At 44.6% G+C, this 27720-nt stretch overlaps 2 protein-coding genes across 3 annotated transcripts in view; both read left to right on the forward strand.

Moving 5' to 3' along the window:
• The window catches only part of SHOC2 (SHOC2 leucine rich repeat scaffold protein), a 61524-nt gene extending 53501 nt beyond the window's left edge, over positions 1-8023 (forward strand). For both annotated transcript variants that reach the window (XM_058029111.1, XM_058029113.1), the window contains exons 6-9: positions 974-1096; positions 3203-3340; positions 3827-3944; positions 5246-8023. In XM_058029111.1, coding sequence (XP_057885094.1) covers positions 974-1096; positions 3203-3340; positions 3827-3944; positions 5246-5454 — 588 coding nt within the window. In that variant the 3' untranslated portion in view covers positions 5455-8023. The remainder of the gene's footprint in view (positions 1-973; positions 1097-3202; positions 3341-3826; positions 3945-5245) is intronic.
• Positions 8024-23762: 15739 nt separating this feature from the next.
• On the forward strand, positions 23763-27073 carry ADRA2A (adrenoceptor alpha 2A). Its single transcript, XM_058029110.1, has one exon. The coding sequence runs from the start codon at positions 23791-23793 to the stop codon at positions 25123-25125; it is 1335 nt and encodes a 444-aa protein (XP_057885093.1). The 5' UTR covers positions 23763-23790; the 3' UTR covers positions 25126-27073.
• Positions 27074-27720: the final 647 nt, after the last annotated feature.

The raw sequence follows: 27720 nt of genomic DNA on the forward strand, positions 1-27720 counted from the left end.
GTTACAGTTTACATTTTAAACAGAACTATGTAAAATACTTTTTTTTAATATAGTCTTTCAAAACCTGAGTCTAGAGACTTTTGGCTGTAGTTGAAGAGCGCAGCAAAAGAATTTTTAAGTGTGCTAATACAGTTAAAGTAGGGAAAAAAGATGATATTTTTCTATTAATAGATTTATTTCAAGAAATGCTTGAGCAGTAGCTAAGCTCAGCTACTGTTTTAGAATTCAGTTTGAGACAAATGAATCCTCAATTTGCATTGTCCAGTTTTTTCACATACCCATTTGTAACTTTGCCAGTTTACCACAACTTTGTGTGACCGTTTTTTGAAAGATTTTGTGGTGTCTGGTCTAAATCAAATATTTAAAAAATATTTTGAGCAGTAACATGTTCAGAGTAATTTCAGATGCTTTTACTCTGAGACATTAAAGTATATGGGGTTTTTTTTGGTTCCTTTTTTTTAGTTGTAGGTTTGTTGGCTTTTTTCCCCTCAGCAGGGTTTGGGTTGTGGGTTCTGGTGGGATTTTTTTAGTGATGGTGTTTATTCTCTTGATTGCTTTGTTTGGATTTTTTTAAACTCCATATATTTTTAGGATTCAAACATTTGCTGATAGTGCCTTTGTAAGTTACAGTGAACTTTCTCTTCTTTTTTTGAACCCATCATCAATTGTATTCAGCAGAAATTGGTTAAAACATTGTTTGTCCTTAGTGTGAGATCTTGAGAATTTTGTGCTTTTTGTTTTTCCACTTCAGTTCATATTAGTAACAGAGTCAATTCTGTAACTCTAGATTGGTACCACTAATATTTGGTGGAATTCGAAAAAAATTGGCCAGTTACCAACATTTTGTTCTTCTGATTTCATTATCAACTATGTTGTTATGAAGTATTTCTGTTAGCAGTTGGTTTAATCTGTCAGATGCCTTCCCAGCCTCTGGCAAGGGCAGACCCTAAATGTTTGATATGTTAAATCACAGGACAATCAGCTGACGTCTCTCCCCTTGGACTTCGGGACTTGGACAAGTATGGTAGAACTGAACTTAGCAACGAACCAGCTCACAAAAATCCCTGAGGATGTCTCTGGGCTTGTTTCTCTTGAGGTGAGAAGAGTATAATTTAACAGATAAGTGAATACTTGCAACATAGGGATTATCTACTTCAGATTTAAGTAATATTACTTTTGGGTAAAATAAAGCTACATAAATTTGTATATCTGTGCTGTTTAATCCCCTGTTGCATCTGTTTGTGGCTGTTGTCAATGGCTTTTGAATGTTCTTTAGGCTCTTGATGAGTGTGCACAGACCACTACCTACGGCTATATTTTTAGCCAGGTAGAAAGAAAATTTTTCTCAACAGGAATCAGTGTTGTAAATGCAGTGTTGCTGAACTTGGTTCAATTCCTGGAGAACAGCATGGAAGCAGTAGGGATCAGAAAAACATAATGAAATGTTTGACAGCCAGGGGTAGTTTGAGTGTAGCTCTGTGAACCTCGTAGGCAGCCAGGTGGGAATTTTCAGCCTTTGAGGGAGAAGAACTCATAGGTTAAAAGCATAAACTAAACCTGCTCTGTCCCCTCATCCTGTTTCTCAGGGTACCATCAGCAGAGACAAATTATTGCCTTGGAGGGACAGAAAGACAGAGGTACTTGTTTGAGCAGTTGAGGGGACTTTTTAAGCTCTGTGAGTTGCTGGGAAAAATCTGTTAAAGAACTATAACAAATGGCATATTTGAAATTGCAAATTTCTAATGTGACTTCTTCTGTGAATATTTAATTATTCCTGTAGTGTGAGGCTAAATTTATGACAGAGTAATAGTTACTTAATAGCCCAGTTCCCTTTTAAGTGAAGGCTGTGGTTGATGTGATTGGGAAATTAGTAACCTCTAACAACTGGGTTTGCTGGTGGTCTGTCAGCTGCTGAAGCTGGAGAGCTGCTTGGTTTGCTGACCTGTTACCACCGTGTTTCTCTGTAATTAAAAAATCAAACACAAAGAGCTGTTGGGGCGGTGTTTACACAGAAGTGAAGGTTCCCACAGCAGTGCTAAGTCAGCTGCATTGCACGTAGGTAATATTGTCTGTTCCTGCCTTTGTTTCTTGATAGGCAATTAAAATATTCCTGTTCTCACTGCTCCGTGCATATGCAGTGCATAAAGGATGGTCACTGAAATGCTGCTTGTGCTAATCCTCAGGCATTGGCTTTCTTTCACTTTGATTTTCACTTTGATTCTCACCATGCCTTTGTTTTGTTCCTGTCTGTGGTGTTTTCATGTTCCATGAAGCCAGTGAGAGTTGGGATTATTGGTAGAAGAGGGGAACTCTCAACCTTGGCTGGTTCTGTGTGGCTGGCACGAGGGTCCACACTGGCTGCTCTTTCACATCCTCATGTCTCAATGTGCCTCCTTAAAGAGCTACATAACAGCATTATTTAATCAGTAATTAATTACCTGACTACTCACGGTGCTGTTATGAGGCTTGATTACTTCCAAGAACTGCAGGGTTTCTCAGGAGGAAAAATGGTGTATTAGTGTAACCCCTGTTAACTTGCCTGTGAAATAATGAATAACTGTTAACTCTGTTAACTCTGCTAACCCTGCAAATAAGGATACACTTCTTGAACCTGGGGCATTTAAAATTCAGCTCAGAAATGAAGAGAAAAACAAGAGGACATCACTGTAGTAGGCGTGGGTGTGTGATAGCAGCCCATTTTGGAAAGCCTGTGCTCTGCTTAGGTGCTCCCATTTGTGTGTTTATTTGCTGTTGCTCCTAGCCAAAGGGACACAGGGAGAAGAGGAAGTACTAAGCTTTTTAAGGAAGATTTGGCAAGCACAGCAAATAATGTAAAACATGATTATGAGATAGCTATAAGGAAGCAAAACAAAATGGTAGGCAAATTCAGGAAGAAATTGTTTTTCTTGGGTCATTTGAAGAAATAAGGTTTCTATTGTATTTGCTTTACATTTATTATTATGTATAATAATATTTGAAAGAAGTATATCCTAAATGTATGTATTTGTATCATTAAAGACTTGAAAAAATTATGTTAAATCACTGACTTGTTTTATTTTTTTTAAATGTTCAACTACTTCCTTATGTAAATGTAGACTAATATTGGACTTCATTACTTGAAAATATTAAAATAAAGAGTATTTTAATCTGTTATTTACTTATTTTGTTGCTGAAATTCTGTGTTTGGTGTTTCTTTTTTGAGGTTCTTATCTTGTCTAACAATCTCCTAAAGAAACTTCCCCATGGAATTGGAAATCTACGGAAACTCCGAGAGTTAGACCTAGAGGAAAACAAACTGGAATCCTTGCCAAATGAAATAGCTTACCTCAAGGATCTGCAGGTGAAACAATAATTGGTCAAGATAAGCATCTAACATCCTTTATTTACACCATGCTGATTTAATTGCAGCTTTTTGGATGAGTGGAAACTATTTGAGACTGGACATAGAATCAGAAGTTGAGTCTTGTGCAACTTCACGCACAATTATTCCCCATTAACTGTTCCCCGGCTTCATTAGTGAATACTGAACAAAAAATTTGTGAAGGTTTTAACTGTTGTACCATGAGCATGATACCACCCCAGGAATTATTTCAGTCGTGCTCATGAAATCTTCTATGTTTAGGCATTTGTTTTATTAGGCATCTTTTTATTTTTACATTCAGTGATGCTTCAGAGAGATTTGAAATGTTGATGAATGATTGTAATTTTTCTTGCTCAAATTCAGGAGAGTAGAACCCATTCATTTGTCAGCCACATATCTTGTTATTTGCTGTCATTCCAAGCAAAAATCATTAATTCAATTTGTAAAAATGTGTTTTTCCCTTAGAAATTGGTTCTGACAAACAATCAGCTGACCACCCTTCCCAGAGGAATTGGTCACCTTACCAATCTGACGCACCTTGGGCTCGGAGAGAACCTTCTCACACACCTTCCTGAGGAAATTGGTAAGATCCTCTTGTCTGGTTTGGTGCAGTGTATCTGGGCAAAGGACATATCATAGCCAGCTATTTTGCCCAGCACTAAAAGCCACAAAATTAATTTGAAACTTCTAGATATGTGCAGCCTGATGTGAAGGATGTGCCACAGGAACAGCATTAGAGTGATGTGCAGATGAAGAAGGCATGGTTTGTCTCTTGCATCATCTTTGGTGAGGAGCCATTACAGCTGCTCATCTCAATGTGAGAAAAAACTAAAATAAGCTAAACCCAGAGCTTTTTAATTTATAAGCTAGTGGAGAGAGTTTGCTGTGGAAACAAACTGTGGAATTAAAATCAGTAAGAACATGTTAAATACCATTGAAGGAGTACAGTTTGGTTATTAAAGCTGGAAGTCTTCACAGATGAGAGAATAGTTACTTATTGTCAGTTGTGGCTGTTTCATGTATCATGCTATCAACTGTTTTCTTCTATAGCTTCTCCTTTTGGTTGGTTTACTATGCCATGAGTCCTGCCCACTGCTTTCTCTTGTGAAAGATTAAATAGTCTCTTAGGTTATAGGAGGTGTTTATGGTATATAAAAGTGGAAAGTGGGGAATATTTTGGGGAGGACTTCTATATTTTGAAAGGAGAAATGGAAATCTTAAAAAGAAATTACTCTATTTTCCAGCTTCTAGTTAGTCTGCATTGCGGTATGTGTAGAGGCAAACTGTAAAATTTTAATTCAGGAAAAAAATTTCACACTTGTTAGTTCCATTTAATAAATTCATAAGTTAATCTTTCTGTGCAGAGAAGTTACACTCTTTTGCTTTTTTACTGTGACACATGACAGGTATGGTTTCAGGTCTTTAATATATGGTTTCTAATTACATAAAAGGAATGACATAGATAATTTTAAAGAGAGACTAGATCCTGTATAGCAAAATTATTTCCTAGGTCCTTTTGATTAGATAGCTGTTCCATGTTGCCTGCACTTGTATAGCTCATGAATGGCTATGGTGAATTCCCTTTCAGTTCTCTTATTCTCTATATTTGCAGTTCATTTATTATCTAAAGGAGATGCCCCAGTGGACATTTTTACAGGGAAATTAAAGCAAATTGGTTCTTGCTTAGGTACTGGTGAACAGAACTTGCTGTGCTTGAGAACAGGAGTCTCACTGACTCAAGGTTCTGTATAGGGAAGAGTCTTCAAGTGGGCTCTTCAAGAGTCTTCAAGTGGGCTCTGTCTATGTCTGTAGCCTATGTCTATAAGTTAGAAACTGCATGAATCAAAAAGACACTACTACTACTTACTATTTTATTTTAATCAGGTACACTGGAGAATCTGGAAGAACTGTATTTGAATGACAACCCCAATCTGCACAGCCTTCCCTTTGAGCTGGCTCTTTGCAGCAAACTGTCAATAATGAGTATTGAGAACTGCCCACTCAGCCACCTTCCACCTCAGATTGTTGCAGGAGGACCCTCCTTCATCATCCAGTTCCTAAAAATGCAGGGACCATATCGTGCCATGGTCTGATGCTCATCGACTTGTCCAATACACTGTACAAAATACAAACTGCATTAATGTTGTAATTGTCTGTATATGTATATATAATATAATATATGTGGTTTATATTATATTATATATATATAAATATATAAATAATATAAAAAGGCAAATTTAAGACTGCATTATGTGTTTCTGCTAATAGAGGAATCATAGCCATTTAGATTTTTTTTTTAATTCTGTAAAAATGCTTGTCTAAGTTTTCTTTGCTGAACTTGATGGAAGTTGTCTGAATAATCTGAAAATGCCAGTTCATTTAAAGCAATTGCCAATGAACTCAAAGTTTAAATTTAAGGGACAAAACCAGTTTTGCTTAGATTTACTTTCAGTTAAGAGAAATGTATAACCTTTATATAATGAACTTTTCTGTTTTGCTCCCCCCCCCCCCCCTTTTTTTTGTGTCAAAACCTGAAAGGGTCACGTCCCCTGAGGTTGGTATTTTCTTTTAACTTATTTTGAGATTTGAAGCAAATGGTGTTTTTATATTGTTTACAGTCAGAGTAAATCACTGGATTTTGTTTTATTCTGATTTGCTCTGTTTTAATCAATCATATCTAGAGTTTATATGCCTCTGCTGATGGATTTTTATCAACCAGTTTGTATACTAAAAACATACTCATCAGAACAACTGGCAGGTGAAAAGGATGCAGTCAAAACAAAAAGAAAAGAAAAAAAAAAGCTTGAATTCCTTTAAATCTTGCTTCCCTGAGTTATCAGTTGCAGGCATAACATATCTGAACTGAGCCTTTTGCAGTTGGTCTTTTCTAGCACAAGTAAACCTTTTCAGATTGGTAAAAATGTGGAGTATCCTCAGTGAAGAGCGGTTTTCATTGTGTGAAGTAACAAGTCCATGAGGTCTAACAGTACAGTTAAGTGACAAGGAAATAATATATATGTACATTTTTATTACAATGTTGAGTCATAAACTACAACAGGCAATTTTAAGGATTCCTTATAGACCTTGTACAATAAATGAATGTGTCTTACTTTTAAACACTGCAATATATGTAAGTTTTAAGGTTGGTTAACAATGTACTATGGTTTTATATCTTGACTTGCCTTGTACCTCCTTCCATTATGGAACTTCTGTGTCCAAGCACAATATCTTCACACTGTGCTGTTTTGCTGCTGAACTAAATGCACTTTTCCCCACAGCTGGGGCACTTGCTTCAAAATATTCAGTTCAGTATCTTGATTATTCTTTTTTAACTTCATCCTATCTGTTTCAGTATTAAACCGATCTATTAAAAAAGAGGCACCTTTTTCATTTGTGCAGAGATGTTGGTAGCTCAAGAGAAACACTGTAAGTAGTGGACATTCAGTTTTACCATGAATTTCTTGGCTGTTTAGAAGGCAGAAGATGCTTCAAGGAGAGTTTCACTATTGCTGCACTTGCAGCTGTCCTTGTTCAGGAGGGTAAGAACTCGAGGCAGTCACATTCCATGCTTACCCAAGAACTGTTCTGTTTATACTCACTGGAATTGCTGCTGGGGTAGTGTGACTTACAGGGCTGTACCTTTTGCACAAAATCAAATCAATGGATGCCATGGGAAATCTGTTTCACATGCAGAAGTTTGGGAATATTATTTCTGGCTTTCAGGTGTGCTTATTTAGACAGATTTCCTCAATCTACTTGCATTTTGTTTTGTTGTATGTCTTTTCATTAACAAGGAGTAAGTTTTAAATGGAAGGCAGGTGGAGATATAAAACCTTAGAGGGCTTAAACATGCTGTAAAACTATTGTAGATGTCACTGGATTTTTACTAAGTAATGTTCTATTCTTTCTCACACACTCTCTGTCGTTCCCCCCTTCCCCTTTTTTTTTTTTTTTCTACATCTACTGTAGCTTTTCAGTTTAGACTTTAGTTTATAAAAGGCTAGTTCCTTACAGTTCTGCCTGAGTTAATCTTTCTCAGCACTAAGGTGTTAAAATATGAAGATGCTGAAATGCTTAGTATCAAGACTGTAATTGAAATTCTGAATATACTGCAAAGTCCGTGTTTGTGCCCTCAGGTCCCGAGGGGGGAAACTGGTTTGGTTAATATGGTTCCTTAAAGCAAAAGTGGCGACCCCTTGTGTTTCCAAACGTCGTGGTCTCATTCCCTGTCTGCTCCTCAATCCCGTTTTTATAAGAGTTCAAGGGATTGAATTTGTTTAGTTTGTAAATATGTTGATTATTCACCTTGTTAAGGTACATGGTTAATGACTGTATGATTGGAGCTGGCCCTTTCTCACATAAATTCCTGTGGAGAAGTTGGCTACCAAAATAGTGCTCGTCACACTCACTTAAAAACAAGCTATTCTTTTCAGTACACTTATAGGAATAAATAAAGCTATGTTTTGATTAATTACTATGTTAAAAACAGGATATTTTTGTCAAACTGGTTTTGTACTAGTATGGTTGTTGCAATGCCAGATAATCCTGAGCCCTGTTTTAGGAGTTTAATTTTATACACTTTGAGGTGAATGCTTGTTTTTTCAGTGTCTCAAGGGAGATTTGAGTAAGAGCAGTGTGAGAGAAGTTCTGGTGTAGGAGAAATCAAGTCAGAAGAATCTGAGAAGATCTTTAAAATGATCTGGAAGTTTAAAGCATTAAATATCTGGTACAGATTGGGAATACGTGTATATAAATCCATATAAGTACAATACATGGATTTATATCCAGATGTATACATAGACCCATATAAACCCGACCATTTTGATCATTCAAAATAGTCTTACCTCCTGAAATAACAGACTTTTGCATTTCCCAGGATGCTGGATTGTTAACTAGTGTGATTTTATTGCCTGGTGACATTCAGTTGAACACACATACTGGCTTACACATGTTTAAGAATTTTATTTGCCCATATCAGTTGAAGTATGAATGAAAAGAACTTCTTTCTGACAACTGTATGCATACATAAATACAAAAATGTATTTGTGTATCTATACATGTATGAAAGCATAGACACGGTGAAGAAATAAATTATTTACAGCATTTTTGAAAATAACATTGAGTAACAAGTGATTTCCAGATACTTGTATTAAGTGTTTATTCTCTTTGCTATACTGAGGGAAATAATTTAAAACTAGTATTGAAAAATATGAGCATTTGGATGAAAATCATGACCTTGATTACTTGTCCATAGCCAAAATATCAATTTTTTATGTGTCTGTGCCTGTGTACATACATACTCATGACTCATAGACACTATCCTGAATCATGCCTTGATTTAGCAAGCTAAATTATTATAAATTATTTAGTATTATGGAGGTCTGGAAAGGTATAAAGCAGATCAGAGATTTGCTAAACCATGAAAAGAAGGAACAGTTGCTGTTGTGACTCATGTTGGTCACATATTGCATTTTAATTTACTAAATAGGAATTTTTTTATAATTTTTTGCAAAGGTTTTTTAGCATTAGCCTTTTAAAGTTTTGTCTCTTGCTGTCCCATATTCAAGTTTGGTGCTTGGATTGTCTCCCTGGTTATTGCTTAAACCCATTGTGTCACCTGGAAATCAAGTGTCATCTTCAATCCACAGAGATTGAGAAATCTCTTTTATTTAACAATTAGAAAGCTTTGAGAGGTTATTTTTCCTCCCCCCCCCCCCTTTTTTTTTTACCCAAAAATAAATTAAACTTCTAAATCAGCACTAATCCATATCAGGAGACTTTTTATATCTGGATGCAACAAAGAATTTTCCTGTCAGTGAAACACCTCATTTTTATCAAAAGAAATGCCAAAATAGCTTCTAGTTAGAAACATGCAGTTGGTGGTAATTTGCACAACACAAACTTCAAGGCACAGTAAGGATGATTACAAACAAATTATAGGATCTACAAATGGATTTGTTTTCTCATTAGCAAATATCAAAAAATTGTGTTTATTATTATTCTGATTTAGATCTTAACCAGGACTGCACAGGACCTTTGCTGTGGAAAAATATCAGACCACACTAATTTTGTGGTTAAAAGCTAAGTGAGAGTGTAAACAGTCTACAAAAATGTACTTTTAATCTGAATTATTGTAATGTTGTTATGTCTATATAAAAGATTGCCTTGCTTTTTTATAAGAGTCATTCTGTATCAATGCATTCATTATAAATAGTATATTTGTAAATAAGCTGCCACTGAGTCTTTTCAAAGTTTTCTAGTATTTCTAGTCTGACATTAACCTGGATGTAAGTCTACTTTTTCAGCACCTCAAATTATTAAGAACTGTGTTCTCTTTATATACTTATCACTCTTCAAAAGATCTCAAAATATTGATTTTCATGTAGAACAATTACAGGAAACTTCAGAAGTTGGATGATAGTGACTTCTTTACTCAGAGTCATTTAGAGTGGAGACCTGTACAGCAAATATTGGTAAAAACTTTTATATTCATTTTGTTATGTTTTAGTAGGGCATGTAGTAAAAAAATCCCACAGCTTTCTCTCTGATGGGGAAAATAAATCTTGGATTTTAGTGCAAAATGCATTTCAGCAGCAACAAAATTAAAGTAGGTATAGAATTGTGATGCCTAAAAGACAGACAGCAGCATTTAATCTTCAGGTTTAATAACAGACAGTATTGCCAAGCTGCCATGGCACTGATTAAACTGATATCTTCCAGCTCTGTCAAGCTCATTGCACAGACTGCTTCAAGAAAGGATTGCTTACATTGTGCCCTACAAACAAACAAAAATCCAGTGTCCTTGGAAGTCAGAATAGAAAGCCCTCAGGAGTTGGGGCATGAGGAAAGAGGCAGAGGACTGCAGCTGGTTCCTTAAAAAAGCTGGAACCAGCTCTCACAGTGTGCAGCAGTCACTTGTGCAATAATGAGTGCTCCTGTCATTCCATCAGGTCCCTGCTGATTAAAATCAGTAGAGACTGATCAAAACACCTAAATTTTGGTCTTTGAGGTGAGTCAGTCCCTGTAACCATAAGTGATCTGACAGTGTGAAAACAAGCCAGTCTCCTCAGCAGCTGGCACTCCTGTGCTGTCTGACAGGGCTGTGCAGTTGTGCACATCAGGCAGGGTGTGCAGCTCCTCTGCTGCACTGCTCAGAGCTCACCAACCACTGCTGGAAGGGCTGGCAGAAGGGAAACAGCATCACTGCATTTAGTAGCCTTGATAGATGAAGCAAATTTGCAGAAGAAACTTTATTTTTCCTTTTTCTTTCTTTTTTTTTTTTTTTATTTTACATGTCTATGTATTTCTGTCCTCTGCAACATCCTGTGTCTAATAATTCTACAATATAATTATGTGCTGGGTGAAAAAGTACTTCTTTTTGTTTGTTTTGAACCATGCCACCTTATTTCATTTGGTAACTCCTAGTTCTTGTAGAACTAGAAATTTATGAACAGTTTTTTTCCTGTTCATCTGCTTTTTACCACTCTTGAAGGTTTTGGGTTTATGTCTTAGGTTGCCAAAGACAAACCAAGACAGTTTATTTTCATAAATGGCAGCATTTTTTCTCCAAGTCATGGAGTTCTAGTTTTTTAACTTCTCTTCAAACTAAACCTCTTCTATTCTCTGATAATTTCTGCTGCCTTTCTCTGTGGTTTTCTAGTCCCAGCTCTGAGTCTTTTTCCTGGTTCATAGCCTTTAGCAACCTCTTTTGTTCTTTGTGTACTTCTTCTGTGAAATAAAAGTACAGTTCTGTTATGAAAATTAAAGTTGAGTGGCTGTAACTCAAAATTAAAGTTGAGTGGCTGTAATACAAAGTTTAGTACTAAGCTTTGGTGAGGAATAATCCCACTAGGCAAGGATCAGGTTAGGATTTATACTTCAGATGCAGGCCACCCTTTACTGTAATTAATTGTTTCCTCTGATTAGCTGTAACTGTCTTCCATCATCTCTTGCAACTAGGTATAAAAACCAGAATTAATACGAATTTTTTTCATAGTGTGCTGATTTAAATAATGCCAGGATGTAAATACTACCTTCATGCTAGTAAGAGTTCATTGTTTTGGAAGATGTGGCTTTTGAATATTTCAGCTGACCTTTTTAAACTGTCAAAGCACAACATTTTCTGAAAATACTGGGAAATTTCTGATATTGCTTTTTTTTTTTGAAAGAGACTGCACTGGTTGCGTTTTATGTTCTTCCTTAAGTCTTTGTAGAAAGCTACATAAGAAGTAGTAATAGAGAAGAAAAGAAATCTTCCCTGACCCTTCCATGACAGGGAGCATCCTGCCAACAATTGGTGTCAGCCAGAGCTTGGCAGCCACCTGGACTGGGGGGAACTTTCTGGTTGGGACTGCTTTTTGTTCAGATGGTTGAAATGAGCACCCCTAGATGAGCCTGGCCTCAAGAACCATGCAATGTGGCTCTGACAGAGTGAAAAGTGAAGAATGTGTTTTGTTTTTGCCACCCCGTGTCCTTAAGGCTGTACAAAAGGCCTCAGCAATATGCAGATGGTGTCTTGTGTGTCTCTGGTGAGACAAACAGATGACATGTTTGTGTCATTAATCCAGCCCAAGTGCTTCAGGATACCCAGTGTCCCAGCACTGCTCTCCAGTGACAGGTACTGCTCTCCACTGGTGGGAGTTGAGCATTTTATATACCCACTGTGTACAAATACTGCATAAAATCTGAATACTGGGTAGCTCTGTAGAGCATAGCTGGTGCTGTGAACTCTTTCTGATGGCCATGGTAGAAAAAGAAGTGTTAGAGGGCTGGAGATGGTTAGCTTTGATACAACTGGCACAGGCTGAGTGCCTTGAAAGCTAATTTGTTTCATTTTCACAATCCATCTCAGTCAAATAAAATACATCATCTCTTCGTTCAACCCTTGCCTCACTTCAGATTGTAAGAGTGGGAGATAATTTGATTACTAAGATCAAATGATGATGTTTTAGAGGAGGAGCCATCTGGAGTTTCTGAGTGAGCAGCTGGCAGCCTGGGCTGCATGGTTAATGATCTATGTGCCTTGCAACTATTTTTTTCTGCTGCAAAACCTTTTAAGAGTCTTTAGAGATCAATCTACCCCACTGCCTCCAAGTAAGATGCTATCTGCAAAATTGCAGACAAGTGTTCCCTTTTAAAAGCTCTTCCCACAACACCCTCCTTTTCCTTTCTATTAGTATTTTTTTTAAGACTCATAATGAATCCTTAATTTGCTGTAGTTTGGTGCTTGGCTTTGCTTGGCCTGGTAGTAGCTGCTTTGCATTTTGTTCTGCATTATTACAGCTGTACTGCCTGAAGTGATTTCCCAACTTCATGTGGTCAGTTTTAATGGAAATACATTTTTTCATTGAAAATTTTAAGATGTTTGAAAACAGCCACGGTAAAGACAGTGCAGTAAAACTCTTCTCTCTGTATGACCCAAGGTTTTTGGAAGCCTTTCATCTTTTTTGGTCCTTGCCAAGTAATGTTAACTGAGTGGGAAGTTATAACTAACTTAGAATTATCTATCCTTGCCAGAGCAGCAGTGGGCAAGAAATTTAAGTAGGTATGGAGCTTTTGGTCAGTGAGGCAGCTCTGATTTCGGGCTTTTTAATCATCTCCAACTCAAGCAATGCCAGGCATTTCCAGCCTCCCAAAAAGCTGCATCTGACAGTGCCCCATGGTTCTGATGTGGGGAACCAGGAGAGTCCCAGGGAGTCAGAAGTTTGCCTGGAAAGACTGAAAGGCACTGGAGGCAATTCCCTAAAAGGAAATTGAGCCAAGTGGAGAGTGGGTGGTACCTGCCAGCCTCTCCTGATGGATGCTTTGGTAGCCCAGGCTGCAGCTCCAGGCAGGCAGGGGAGCACAGCCAAGATTCTTGGGTCTGTGGCTCCACCAGATGGATGGTCCTGAGGCCAGGCCACTGCTTTTCTGAAGAAGCTTTTGAAAGCTGGGGAGGGCTGATGTCACTTTATAATAGAACTATATCTGGAAGTAGCAGAATCCCCCATGAGAAGGAGGGGCTTCTCTAGCCTTGCTTCTTTTCCCCCCTGTGAACTCTTCAACTCCTACCAGCTCTAATCTCAGCCTCTCCACTTGTGCTCTTACCTGCCAACTCTCTTACTTCAGATTTCACTCTTTGGTCAGCAGCCAGGTGTCTCACCCCCATGCCTTCCACCCTCTTCTGAGCTGAAGTAAATTGTGGAAGGCAGGGAGAGCAAAAAGGTGGTGTAGGACCAGTGACTTCTGCCCCATGAACCTGTTGGTGCAGCTAATTCTTCTGAGCTTGCTTTGTATTGGTTATGAGGCCCTTTTCTCCAGTTCTGTTGCAGAATGGAAACACCAAGAGAAAAACAGGAGTTGGGAACAGATGGCTGGGAGAGGAAAATAAAAAAGATGGAGCAGCTGCACACGACACAGCTGTGCATTGCTGTACAGCTTCTCTGCTGGCTCCTTGGACACAGCCAGGTTTTTCTATTGTGTCTCAGAGTCCCTGTAAAGGGATTGATGTCTGAGTACTTGCCAGATAAAAGATTTGGCTTGGGGTACATGTCAAGACTCAGAAAGGAATGAATTTTGATTAAATGGCAATTCTGTGGCCAATCTGTGCTCCAAACCATTTAGGAATGAGGATGGATGGTTTAATTTTTGAAGTGACACAAAATGCTTAACAGTCCAGTAAAGAGTTCTGAAATATGTGTAATGCTTAATAATATTCATCACTTCTGCTTCAGGAAAACCCACATGCTCCCACAGTTAAATTGTTAGTGAAGTATTAATAAGAAAATGACATTCTCATTTCATACAGACATGTAATTCCCCAGAAACGTTAAAAAATTTACATTTTTTAAAGATATTTGTTGAAGTTGCCACAATTGCTTTTTACCATTTTTCTTTTGCTCTGTTTAAAATTGGCAATTGGATTGTAGTGAGGAATCAATGGTGATCTTCAGTGACTTCAGCTCCAGAGGACTTTGCTGGCCTGGCAGGTGTCCCAGTGCACAGGGACACAGGGGACCCTCCTAGGAAGGACGTGAGCCTGGTGGCTGGGTGGGTGGATCAGAAGGGATCCTCAACAAAATGGTTTTGAGGTGCTGTCAGCTAAAACCAGTGAGCTGCATTAGCAGTGAGCTGCCTTTCTGAAGATTTGGGGAATATTTTTAGCCTAGCTAGAATGAAAGGATGCTGAGATTTCAGTTGTGCTGTTTTCCTGTGCCTGTCTGAGGGTACGATGCCTCTGGAAGTGCTTGGATGCTGTATGGCAATTTCCACTTTGTGCTTGCTGCCCTGCAAATGGCTTGGTCTCAGCAAGTAGAAAGAAAGAGTTCAGGGTGGGTTCAGTGCTCCCTGTCTGGGGAGCTCCAGTGTTTCTCATGGATTGCTTTGCCTCTTGCTCCTCCTGCCCTTGTGTTTCACTGGCTCTGACAAGCTGAACAGCCAAATATACATGAAGGAGCAGAGGTTTCCCTTTCCCTTCCCTCTGCTATGGCTCCCATCAGGTTTTCTTGGAATGGCAGAGGGTGTTAAAGACATCAAGCCTTGTGAAAATGGGGATGGCATCTGTGTTGATGGGAGCACTGACCTCCTGGATCCTTCATCAGAGTCCAAAGACAAAGTTGTGGCAGAAGAATCTGGCATTGTTCTGTTCAGGGTTGAAAATGAGTTCTCAGGGAAAAAAAAAGGGAGAGTTTGCAGCAGCAGAGATTAATGCTTACTGACATGTGCTCGGTTTTCTGTTACACTTCAGGGAATGACATGGATTATTTTGCTCTTGAATTTTGTATGGCAGGAATTTCCCTTGGTACCTAGGATGCTTCCAGGGAAAAGGAAAATCTGAGTTGAAAAAGTGCAAGTGGAGATATAGCAGACTCAGCCTGCTTTCTCTAAGTGCTTTGTCCTCATTACACATTACCACCCTTGATTCCCAGATAGGATAAATGTTTCCTGGGGAGAGAGCCAGTTTGTATTGCTGAAAATCAACTGACAGTGCTGAATAAGCAAATACATCAAAAGCTGGTGTTTAAACTTAATTTGAGCCTCTCAGGGAAAAAACAAGTTGTACCTTGCTATCTGTAATATCCCTATGCAATATTCCTGTGACTGTGCCTTGCAATCTGCAATGTGATTATTCCTGTGATTGTGCCTTGCAATCTCCAGCATCCCTGTGCAATCTGCATGGGGTAATTGTCTTGTAGGCAGTGTGGGAATGAGCACAGTAATGATGATGGATGCACAATCTGCAAATCACTGTGAGGATGGAAACTGGCCCTGGAGAGAAGAACCCTTTGTCCTCTGCCCACCAGATGAAGATTGTTCTGCTCTGGTTTTGGCTCACCTGGCTGTCACCACACAGGCCAGGAAGGTGTTGGACCATGGACTAGCTGGAGTTCGAATGTGGGGCAGCACTTTGTCCTGCTCTGGGGGCTGAACCTGCTGTGACCTCCCCATGCTGGGTAGTCTCCCTGCAGGCAGGTGCCCTCTCCTTCCCTCTCCTGGAGCAGATTGTGTGCAAGAACTCCTGCCATGCCAAGTGGCTGGATTGTGGCTGGTATGTGGAAAGGAGGCCTGGCCTTGGTGGAGCTCTTCCCTTTGGTATGGCCTGATGGCAAATGGGCCGCACAAGGAGAAAGCAGCTCTGGAAAGCTGATGAAGGCAAGCTCTTGCCAGCACCCCAGGTACTTGTAACACCCAGCTGAGCCACAGTGAAGGTTTTTCCTTGGAGGTATGTGTCCCTTTCCACCTTTTTCCCCCCTTCTCGCTGCACCTCTGGTTAATAACTCGGCTGAGGTGGGGAAGGAAAAGTCTCACCTTGGAAGGGCTCTGCTCACCATGACGTCTTTTCCTGGGGGCTTGGCTCAGCCTGTGCTGGGTTTGATTGCCAGGAGAGCTGAGTTTGCCCTGCTGTCTCTGCCTTCTGTTCCCTTGGGAGCTGGGGCCTTCTGAGGAGGGGCTGGGGCAGGAGGAGGGGTGGAAGAACTGCTGCCCGTGGGAGAAATTACAGGAGCCTGTGGCTACAGCTGGCATGGGGACAGTGGGGACACAGAGGCACGGGGTGGGCAGGGATCCATCTGGGAGGGGAGTACAGAGCAGTGTTAGTGCAGGACTGTGATTTAGGGCTGGGGCACTTGCAGGGCTCTGGGTGCTGCCTGTGTCCCCAGCTGAGGCAGCTGATCTAAGCACACTCTCCTTCCAGAGCTGCTGCAGTTCCTGGATGGCTCCTCGGTGTTATTTGCTTTTGCCACTAGATGGTGAGGTAAGGAGTGAGAGAAAGCTTGGGAAGTCTCTCTGTGTTCCCTGTTGGCCTCCCTCCCTGTGGAACCACGCTGACATGCTCTGCTTTCTGGGAACCCAGCAATTTCAGGCAATTATTCCCTGGATGTTTTATACAGCTCAGCCTTCAAGAACTGCTGCTGCCACCCTGACTCTTTGATCTTTTTAACTCCAGTGCTGCCACCCTGCAGTGATGTAGGCAGGGCAAGCTGTGTTAGGCACAGATGGCAGAGCTGCCTGACACAGGGACGTACAGAAAGCTGTCTCCTGCTGTAGCAATTCACTGTGGTCTGGCTTTTGAAGAGGGTGTGTGATCTGCTTCCCCTTTCCCACGAGGACCTGAACCTGCTGTGAGACCCACACCTTGGCAGGTGGGAATTGCAATCCCTGCATGGCTGCTCTCTGTTGTGCCATCTCTTTTCAGAGCTGTTTGCTTCACTGGAAGCATTGCTCTGGCTGTGCTGGAGGAGTTTGGGGATGGGTGATGGACCAGAGAGTTACAGCTCACCTGGGGCTCTCCTGCCTTCACAAAAGGGATTGAACAAATGCTGGTGATGGCAGGCCCTGCCCCAGAGGCAGCAAAGTAGATCATGGAGAACGGGGAGGGAAAGGGCAGATGCACATGTTTGGGCACTGGGGAGTGGAACTTGAAGGAATGAGTTACTCCTCACTGAGTAACTGAATGCCAGCATCTCCCAGCCAGGAAATTAAATGCTTTGAAGGGATGCGGTCTCAATTTTGTCTTAAACACAGGCTGACTCTGCTCATGAAGGGGAGCTTGTTGAGATGCAGAAACTTTATTGCTTTCATTCAGGGAAGGTTGTAAGGTGCCCAACATTTCTGCGCTCTGAATACTGACCTGGGTGCCACTCTGCATGCCCAGGATCACTTGCTTTTCATAGAATCATAGAATAGTATGTGTTGGAAGGTATTTTAAAGGTCGTCTAATCCAATCCAACTCCAACTAGATCAGGTTGCTCAGTGCCCCAACCAACCTGCCCACGAACACTTTTAGCAATGGGGCAATCACCAGCTCTCAGGGTGAGCTGTTGCAGTGCAGGCTTGGAGAGCCATTCCCTTTGTGACTGGCTGGAACACTGACCTGCTTGCCCTGGTCCCAGGAGTGTGGCAGTGCTTCTGGCTTGGTTATTTCTTGCTGGGCATTGCTGCTGAGGGGAGTATTTGCGTGGGAACAGATCAGGGAGCGAGGCTGTGTGTGGGCAGCCTCCAGGCAGAAGTGGGGCCAGAGACTGGGGAGTATCACCTACCCTAGGTCTGGCCAGGGCTGGAAGGATTTGGCTGTGTTTTCACTGTGTTTTGGCTATGTGGTCCTTAGGTCTGGAAAAGCCCTCTGTAGTCTGGTTCAGGGTTTTATGAGAGGCAATGACTCAGTCCCCTGAGCGAGACAGGGAGCAGTATGGAAGGCCCCTGTAGTATGTTAGGAATGGTCCATAGACGTTTGGTTTATTTTTTACTGTTTCCACAGTTCTTGGCTCATTTCAGTGGGATCTGTCTTGTGAGCTGGCACTCTGGGAAGCCTGGGGAGGGGAATGGAGCTGCTCCCCAGCACTGAGGGATGGCCCCCTGGTGTTTAGTTCTGACCATGTTGCAGGATGCAGTGAGGAAGGAAAAGTCCCAAACAGGGAACTGAATAAAGAAAACAACACTTCATAAAAACACACCCACCTTATGCTTGGCACAGAGGTGTGTGTATGTATTTGTGGGTGTTGCAGAGAGAAAATGCACATTTCCCTCTCCCTTCTCCCACAAGCATTGAAGTGCCTGAGGGACACAAGCCAGTTAGATGCAGGCAGCCAGGGAGGTTTCTTGTGCAGCACTCCTCCTGCAGGGCTGAAATGAGCCTTTCATGTTCCAGAGGCCACCGTGACACCAGGCAGAAGCAAGAGGGAAAATACTGAACAAATAAACCAGAGGCTTGCATGAGCACAATCCCCATGTCAGCCTCACCCCGACTCTGCCATGCTATAATCTGTAGCGTGGAAATGTTTCTCTTGGCTGTTGATTTAGGGCTGTGCAATCAAATCTGGTAGTTAAAAGCCTGCTGAACAGGGCAGGCAACCCAAACAGCAGAGGAAAGGCAAGCAGAGCTTTTAAGTTGTTTGCAAAAAAAACACCTGAGGAGCAGGTGGTCATGCAGCATCCATCTTGTGCTGCTTTGAGCCAGCTGTCTGCAGATGTGGGCAGTAAAGAACTGCCACTGTAGGTAATATTCAGTGTGTCTCCTTTCCTTCCCCTCTGAACATCCGATACCATGGCAGCATCCCTGCTCGCAGGGGGATTAGGTGCTAGCACAGACCACTGCTGCTGTATCCAATTCCTACTGATTTATTCAAATAACTTGGAAAAGAACATCCAGCAGCTGAGTTTAGAAAAACTCTGTTGAAAAACATGCCTGGCTCTTCAGGGGCTATTGCTGTGAGATCTGTGGAAAGAGTAAACCCCAAACTCGCATGTGCAGCAGGGGTGGGGAATGGAAGGGTTGTGGGTCTGAATGTGTGTAGGAAGAAATGTGCCTGGGGTCTCAAAGCAGCTGGAGGGGTGGCCACACTAGACAGTTTTTGAATTTAATTTAGAAATAGAAGGAAAATAGGAATCACAACATTTGAAACATCTGCCTAGAAATGGATGGTGTGCTTGCTGTATTACTTTGCAGTGGCAAAGTCAGGTTTGCCTGCAGAATGTCTGTGCCTCTTCCCTGATAGCTCCTATGCTGTTTTTCCTCCTGGAGTTAACACAGTAAAAGGGAAAACAATATTTTTGTGTGAGTTAGGTGCCTCTTTGCTGGCTTGTCCTGGACCTGCAGGAAAACTGACCAAATTGGAGCTGTTGTGAAGGGCTACTCAGTCATTAGTCCAGAGAGGGTCATGAGCCATGGGATTTCAGTGCCTTACTCCCAAGGGTAACTGAACAGTTAGTAAGGCAAATCCTCCTGAAAGACACCCTGCTTTGATACATTCAGATAAGCCCAGCAGCATGATCGAAATACACAGCTACAACAAAGGCTTCCTGCCATGGATATGCAAATATTGAGATCAGTGCAAATCACAGGCCTCATGCAAAGTAAACTGTGACTGCTGTTTACCTCTGGTGCACAGCACCCACAGCTACAATGCTTCCCTCTTTTATGCTTGTGTCAAGTTGCTCTTGAAAAGCTTCTGCTGAGCAATAATTTCTGCACCTTGTTCCAGTGGTTGCCCCTTTCATGTGGTCCTCCCAGGAGTCTGCCATGCCTTGACATAGTTTTATGTTTGTCCAGTTTCTCTAGCCTGAACCAGACTGTCTAAAAAGCAAGTCTCGGTCCTTCACTGGTATTTTTTAAACTTTCCCTTGCCAGAATCTCACTGCTTTTCTGGAAATAAGCAATTCCTGGGGCTGCTTGCTCAAAACACACATTTTGCAGCTTATTACCATAGCGATCTTTCCCAGAGATTCTCTCTCCATATGTGGATTGCTTCGTGCCGTGAGCAGCTCCCAGACCGCATGAACGTTTCTCAGCTCCTTCTCCCCAAGAGGCAACAGGGGAGGATGGTCCCAGTTCCCCGCAATGGAGACAATGCTGGAAGTGATGCTGGAGTCGAGGAGTGGAAGAGATGGATAAACATGGAGGCAGCATGCCTAATTAATGACCTGAAACCAGCTGGAAAGGTCAGTTTGTTTGCGGGGGCCGCGCTCGAGGCACGAGTGCTGAATGCGAACTTGGCCTCGGAAAGGGCACTGCTCCCTCCCGGGATGGAGGGGAGGAGGGAGAGCCAACACAGGAGGCTTGACAGCCTTCAGCCTCACTCATTAGTGTGCACCAGCCTGGGATGGGTCTCTTCAGCCTCACTCATTAGTGTGCACCCAGCCTGTCCCCCCTTGTCTGGAGAGCCCCGTTCCTTGTGGGGTTCTGCTGAGAAGCCAGGCTCCTTTCTGGGGAAAGGGCAGGCTCCTGCAGGTCTTTGGTGTGGGATGCTGCAGAGAACAGGCTGTTTTTTCTGGGCTGTTTTGTCAGGCACTTGTCGACTGAGTTTGATCTGCAGAGTCTTATTACTCATATTAACGCTGTCAGCAGCACGCGAGCAAAAATTGAGCGTCTGGATGCAAACGTCAGGGAATTGATATAAAAATGTTCTTTGCTAGCTGTTCTTTGTCCCCATGGAACTTTTCTCTACAGTGTTCCAGGGGCTAAAAATTCAAGTTTCTTGCCTAATCCCAGGGCTCTGGGAGTTAAGGCTTTATGAATACTACAAATTACCATCGAGCATGGTATGGACCTGTAAAGACAGCTGTCCTGTAGGACAAGGTGTGCCATGGGTTGTCATGTAAGATCTTCAGGGTACTTGCCAGCCCTTGCAATTTCTGACCACCCTTCATCTCAACGCTTGAGCAGAGCCATGAGATAACCTGCAGAGAAAATCAAGGGGAGACAGCATTACTGAGTCACTTTGCAGACAGTGCTGGGCACTTCTGGTGTCAATAAAATCACAGAGATGTCACACGCACAACAATGGTGGCAATGAGAGGAAAGTGCCTTTGAGGCAGGTTTTCTCCCTCTCTGAGATGAACACAATGCCATCCCAGCTGTTCCCCACTTGCAGCGAGCTCTCTTTCTAGTGGTGTTTCTGGGACAAATCCTTTTCTTCAGGCCTTTGGCCTCATGTTCCCCTCGAGCTCTTTGTCCCAGCAAACTGAACTGATCAAAGCTGCTTTTGCTATGCAGTGGATCAGGAGCAACAGTTGTTGGCTGTGTTTAGCTTCAGGCAGACTGAGGGTGTCTAACTACAAAAGGAGACAGAAAATCAAGGCAGCTGGTCATGCTTTGTCATTTAAATTGGCAGTCTGTCTGTGCTGGGGAATGCAGAGAGCATGGGGGAAGGCATCATCCCAGGTGGGAGCAAAGCATCTCAGACAGTCCCTGGTGGCCTTAGTGAAGGTGACCTGTTGGAACTGGGATCAAACTGGTCACACAAGGGGTTGATCATGCAGGCAGAGCACAGCCTGCACCCTTCCCTGTCTGGGTCCTTCCACCCAAACAGTGACCAAGGAGGCTCCTGCCAAGAGTGATGAAGACTCTTTATCAGAGGAAGACCCTCTGCCAGGCAGACCAAGGCACCTGCAGAGCACAGCAGTCCCCTGCAAGCAGCAGAAGAGAGGAGGTGTTTGCATAGTCCAGCACATCCTTGATCTCTCACCTGGCCTTGCCATAGACTTAGGTGACTTAGACCTCTCATCCTTGCAGTGAAATCTGTGGTTGTATGTAATTTTTACTCTCAGACAGAGATCTTTTCTGTGGGAATGCCAGTCCTCTTGTGTTCAGTTTACAGGTTTTAAGTTACTCTCTGCATTTTGCCCTTTTCCCAGGCACACCAGTGCAGTGGGCCTTGCACTCACTTGCTCAGGCAATGGGATTCCCCCTCTTTTTCCCTCACTCAGCCCTGTGCCAGTCCCAGAGGCTGTGTTCTCTGGCTCCCAGACCCTGTCTCTCCCATTCCTGTTCCCTCTCTAGGGCGTCACTGCTCCTGGGCCTGGCTTATAACACGGTGTGTGGCACAGGGACAAAGATGACAGGCTTTCCTCCCTGAAGGCTTTTCCTCTTGCAGAGGAAATCGGTTCATCGGTCTGAGCATTCAGCACAGCGATTGAGAGCAGCCTGAATCTGGAGCACCAAGTGGGCATCACTAGAACCATCTGAAAAGAGAGAAAAGAGGCCATGAGCGAGGGATCGGGGCTGGAGGCCGTGTGCTCTGCAGGTGAGTGATCTGTACCTGCTTGGTGGGATACCTGGAGCATCACTATTGCTCCTTTGCTGTTACAGAGCTTTCATGCTGCTGCTGCAGCCCCGGCGCTATCGGGGAGGCTTTCCAAGTGTGGGGCAGCTGCCTGCCCAGGCCTGCTGCCCCTGGGGGACTGCCAGGAGCGAGTGTGCTGAGCCTGTGCTGTGGCGTGGGGCGCCCGTGGGTGCCCGTGCAGCGGGGCTGAGCCGGGCTGGGCTCGGTGCGGGGCTGCTCCATCCGCGGCTGCCGCGCCTCCCCGTCCTCCCCGCGGCCGTCGGGCGCCGCCGCTCCGGGTGCAGTGAGGCGCCTCGGCCGCCAGGTGCCACTGCCCGGCCGCGCTGCCCCGGCCGCGCCCGCCCCGCGGGGCCCTCCGTGCGCCGGTGCCTCCATCCCGGGGGTGCCTCCATCCCGCGGGGCTCTCCGTGCGCCGGTGCCTCCATCCCGCGGGGCCCTCCGTGTGCCGGGCCCCTCCATCCCTGCGGGGACCCTTCATGCGCCGGGTCCCTCCATCCCCGCGGGTGCCTCCATCTCCGCGGGTCCCCGCCCTCGGGGCCGGCAGCTCAGCCCTCCCTGTTGACTCGCGGGGCCTTGCGGAAAGCGCTGCCCTCGGGCTCCCAGCGACCGCGGCCGCACTCCGGAGCGGAGCGGAGCCCGTCCGTTCCCCGGCGCACACACGGAATGGGGCGGCAGCTTTCCCTCCCTCGCAGCCCGGCTTTGTGCACCCCCGGCCGGCCGCGGAGCCCGCGCAGCGGCCGCACGGTTGTCGCCTCCAGGCGCCCCTCGCACGCCCATCCCCGGGGACTGAGGGGTCCGCTCCGCGGGGCCGCTCCTCTCTCCGGGCGGGGCGGGACCGTGGGATGGGGACAGCGGGACAGCGGGTGCGGTGTGAGCGCGGAGGTGCGGGGAGCGAGCGGGAGTGCAAAGACAGGCGGTGCCAGCGGCGCGGTGTGAGCGCGGAGCGAGGGGCGTGTGCGGGGGACGCGGTGTCCGTGTGGGTGCAGGGTGCGCGGTGTGCGAGCCGGGCTGTGTGTGTGTGTGTCTGCCTGTCCATGTGTGTCTCTGCCTGTGCCTGTGTGTGCGTGTGCGCGCACCGGGGGCAGCTCCCCACGTGGGGCTGACGCGGCAGCCCCGGCCCGATCCGGGGCTATAAAGCTGCTGGGCGGCGAGCGAGGCAGAGCAGCCGCGGCCGGCTGCAGCTCCAGCCTCGGCCCCGCTCCGCCCGCCCCGCCGCGCTCGGGGGTCCCGGGCAGCGCCCAGCATGCGCCGTGCCCGCCCGCAGCCCCCCGGCCCCCGGCGCGCCGCTCTGCCCCGGCCCGCGGCTCTGTAGGAGCGGAGCAGCCGCGCGGAGCGGGCGCGGCGCGGGTGGAGCCGGGGCGAAGGGCGGGGGTGTCCGCGCAGCCGGGGTTGATGTTTAACCTGGAGCGCCCGTTCACGGAGAGGGGCCACTTCTTCTCCTCCATGGAGTACCAGCGGCAGCTGGAGGAGGAGGAGGGCTACCCCCCTCCCGGCACTAACGGGACCTTCAACGACAGCGGGGCTGGCCCGGGCTGGGACGCGCCGTACCCTCTGCACACCACCATCACTCTCATCAGCCTGGCCAGCTTGCTCATGCTCTTCACCGTCTTTGGCAACGTCCTGGTCATCATCGCTGTCTTCACCAGCCGGGCACTCAAAGCCCCCCAGAACCTCTTCCTGGTCTCCTTAGCCTCAGCTGACATCCTGGTGGCCACGCTGGTCATCCCCTTCTCGCTGGCAAATGAGGTGATGGGCTACTGGTACTTCGGTAAAGTGTGGTGTGAGATCTACCTGGCCTTGGATGTGCTGTTCTGCACCTCCTCCATCGTGCACCTCTGTGCCATCAGCCTGGACCGGTACTGGTCCATCACACAAGCCATCGAGTACAACCTCAAGCGCACCCCGCGACGCATCAAGTGCATCATCTTCATCGTCTGGGTCATCTCGGCTGTCATCTCCTTCCCACCACTCATCTCCATCGAGAAGAAGAGCGGGCAGCAGGCTGACCAGGGGGTGGCATTGTGCAAGATCAACGATGAGAGGTGGTACATCATCTCTTCTAGCATCGGCTCCTTCTTTGCCCCCTGCCTCATCATGATCCTGGTCTACATGCGCATCTACCAGATAGCCAAGAGGAGGACGAGGGTCCCGCCGAACAAGCGGGCAGAGCGCCCCGAGAAGAAGCAGAATGGCTTGGCTGACAAGGAGGACCTGCCAGCCACGGCGCAGCTCAACGGGGAGAAGGCAGCAGGAGGCAGTGGCGGGCAAGAGGGAGAGGTCAATGGCATAGACATGGAGGAGACCTCTTCCTCTGAGCACCAGGAGAACAACCAGTGCAAGAAATCGGAGAAACCATCGAGAGGAAAGACCAAGACTAAGCTGAGCCAAATTAAGCCCGGGGACAGTTTGCCCAGGAAGACAGAGGAGGAGAGGAACACCAAAGGGTCCCGCTGGAGAGGCAGGCAGAACCGGGAGAAGCGCTTCACCTTTGTGCTGGCAGTGGTGATCGGGGTCTTTGTCATCTGCTGGTTCCCCTTCTTCTTCACCTACACGCTGATGGCCGTCTGTGAGAGCTGCTCCGTGCCCGACACCCTCTTCAAGTTCTTCTTCTGGTTTGGTTACTGCAACAGCTCCTTGAACCCTGTCATCTATACCATTTTCAACCATGACTTCAGACGGGCTTTCAAAAGGATCCTCTGCAGGATAGAGAGGAAAAGGAGTGTTTGAAGGACCCTTTGCTACCGACAGGACTAACCAAGACTTTGTAGGAGTGTAAAGTACATCTCTCTTGGGCTGTGCTTGCATGGGATGGTTTCTTTCAGCTCGTGAGCAGGAAGCCTTTAAAACACGAGATGAGCCTGTGGGAGCACCGGGCAGCAGCAGTGAGGAGCAGCAGGCAAGTGGAGCTCCAAGCTGTGGCATTCGACTTTCCAGGGGAGGATGGCCTTTGACTCGCTTGGTTTATTTTGTTAGTTTTTTTTCCTTTTGCCAGAATCTCTCAGTGGATGTTCTCATGACTGCTTAGTTTGACTCTTTAAAGGCAAACATCGTGCAGCTCTGTGAGATGAACAACAAAGAGGGAGTATGCCACACCAGAGGTGTTGGCTTTTTTATTTTGTTGTGTCTTTTTTCCCCCCCTGTTGTATATGTAATGAATTTTGACCCCCTTGTAAAATAGAGTATTGTATTCTTGAATTTGAATGTCTTAATTTTTGTAAGGCAAGCAGCTTTGAAACTGTGAATGCTTTAATGATCTTTGATACCTTAAAAGTCTTTCTTTTCCTACCCCCTGCAAAGCCCCTCACTCAAAACCACTGACCAACTAGAGCCATCCTCCTACCTGACAGTTTGATAATATTACCAAAATTCCCAAATTCCTGGTTTATTTATTTTTTTTTTTTTTTTGATTATAAGCTTAGGATCACAGACCTCACCAGACTGGCTATTTTTGTTGCTATTTTTTAATGTCATACCTGTTTCTGTTTAGTTTCTGTGCTGCCTGTGACACAACACAGCTGAGATGGCACCTGCCATCTCGTTACTGGTGAGCGCAGAGCCCGACGGAGCGGTGGCTCTGCCGTGCAGGCAGGGATGTCCCAGGCAACAGGGACTGTCCCTCCCTTGCAACGTGAGCCTTGGGACCCTGCCAAGCTCCCCTGAGTTAATCTTGTTTGATATTATACCACTCTGCAGCACTGAAATGTGTTCGATGCTCACTTGCTTCCTCCACCTCAACTGTAAATAGGTAACGTTTCAAAGCAAACAGCAGGGCTCTGCATATCATGTTATCTCATCTGTGCTGATTTGTGATGGTTTAACTCCTGCAGGATTTCCTGCAGAGGGGAAGGGGTTTGTGCACAGTGGCCATTCGTCTTTCTCAATTAAGAAAGAGTTCAGTTTTTAACGTGCCAGTCTCATCTTTCCTAGGAAATAGGGAAGCATCCCTCTTTCAGTCTTATACAAGGCAAAACTCTGAAATGGGAAACTTAACTTCCAGTTTCTCCATTATTTTATAGTGTAATTAAGCTTTTTTTTTTTTAATCCAAGTGTAAATATTGTGAGATTGGAGCAGGAGAGAGAGTTAATACTGCTTTTACACTCTTTCCTGAAATGGCTTTCAGCTCTTTGTGCTAAAAAAAAAAAATAAATCCAAAACAAAAATGGACAGAACAAATCTAACATCCTTGTGCCATGAATAAATTACTGGAGAACATTTATAGGAAAAACTTTTGATTTAACACAATAAATAAACAAATCTGCAAGTCTTTTAATGTTAGGAAAAACAGCTTTATCAAATGCTGACAAGTCACAGAAATGGTTTGGAGAAAGCAAAGTTTGTATACGTTGAATGTATAAATGAATTTGCCTTCTCTGGAGTTGTATGGTACACAGAAAGAGACTTTAAAAATACATTTTTACTTTTGGGGAAGTGTTTTGTTGATTTTGCTCTCTCTTTTGACTTTCTAATTAACTCCAAGTGTCCCTGGATGCATCTTGGGACTTGGAGAGCAGTGTTTACATTCACTTGCATTTTCAGAACTGAATCCTCAAGAGGTGAGGAAAGCAAATAAACTGTGCTTTAATGTAAAAAAAAAAACAAAACAAAAACAAAACCAAACCACGAGCAGAAGTTGCTATAATGGATGATTATTTTTATTAAATAAAAAAGCGTTTACAGATCAAGTGTGAAAATCCTCTGAATAATGTTAGCTGTTTTATTGTATTGTATTTTATTTTCTGATCTGTTCACCGAGCTGCTGGTAGCTTTGCTCTTGCCACTTTTTGAAGAACACGTTGGGAAAAGCACTCGTGCTGTCTGAAAGGGATTGTCAGCCCAGGTAGGAACAATGGCTCTGTTCATTATGCAGTGGCATAATAACAAATGAGTCCTTGATATTTCTTGGGTATTTCCACCCCCCTCCCCTCTTTGTGCCCATGTGGGAAGGGCATTCATGTGTTTGTTAAAGAAAAGAGCGAAGGTTTGAGGCTGTGATTTGCACCCTGGGAGTGCAGCCTGGCATTGCTGCTGGGGACCTGCCTGGCATGGCACTTGCAGCCATCGGGAGGCTTTTAATAATCAATTTGCAAATGGGATTAGAAACAATTAGGCTGGGAGGCAATATTTTGTGATATATGCAGGAGTGTCCACCTGAGTGGGCCTTTGTTTCCAGAGCTTGCTTGCCCTTCCACTGGTGCTGCCAGGACCCTCCCTGAAGGAGATGATGGGGGAACGTTCTCCCACCGAATGTGGAACTGCTTCTGGTGAGAAAATAAATGACCAGAGCCCCGTGTGGAGCTGCTGCTCTGGTGGCCCCACTCTGC

Source organism: Melospiza georgiana, chromosome 8 (assembly GCF_028018845.1).
Source record: "Melospiza georgiana isolate bMelGeo1 chromosome 8, bMelGeo1.pri, whole genome shotgun sequence".
NCBI classification, from domain to species: Eukaryota; Metazoa; Chordata; class Aves; order Passeriformes; family Passerellidae; genus Melospiza; species Melospiza georgiana.

Bases quoted from the DNA above. Each gene is read 5' to 3' on its own strand.
- ADRA2A (XM_058029110.1), top strand. From the start codon at position 23,791: ATGTTTAACCTGGAGCGCCCGTTCACGGAGAGGGGCCACTTCTTCTCC.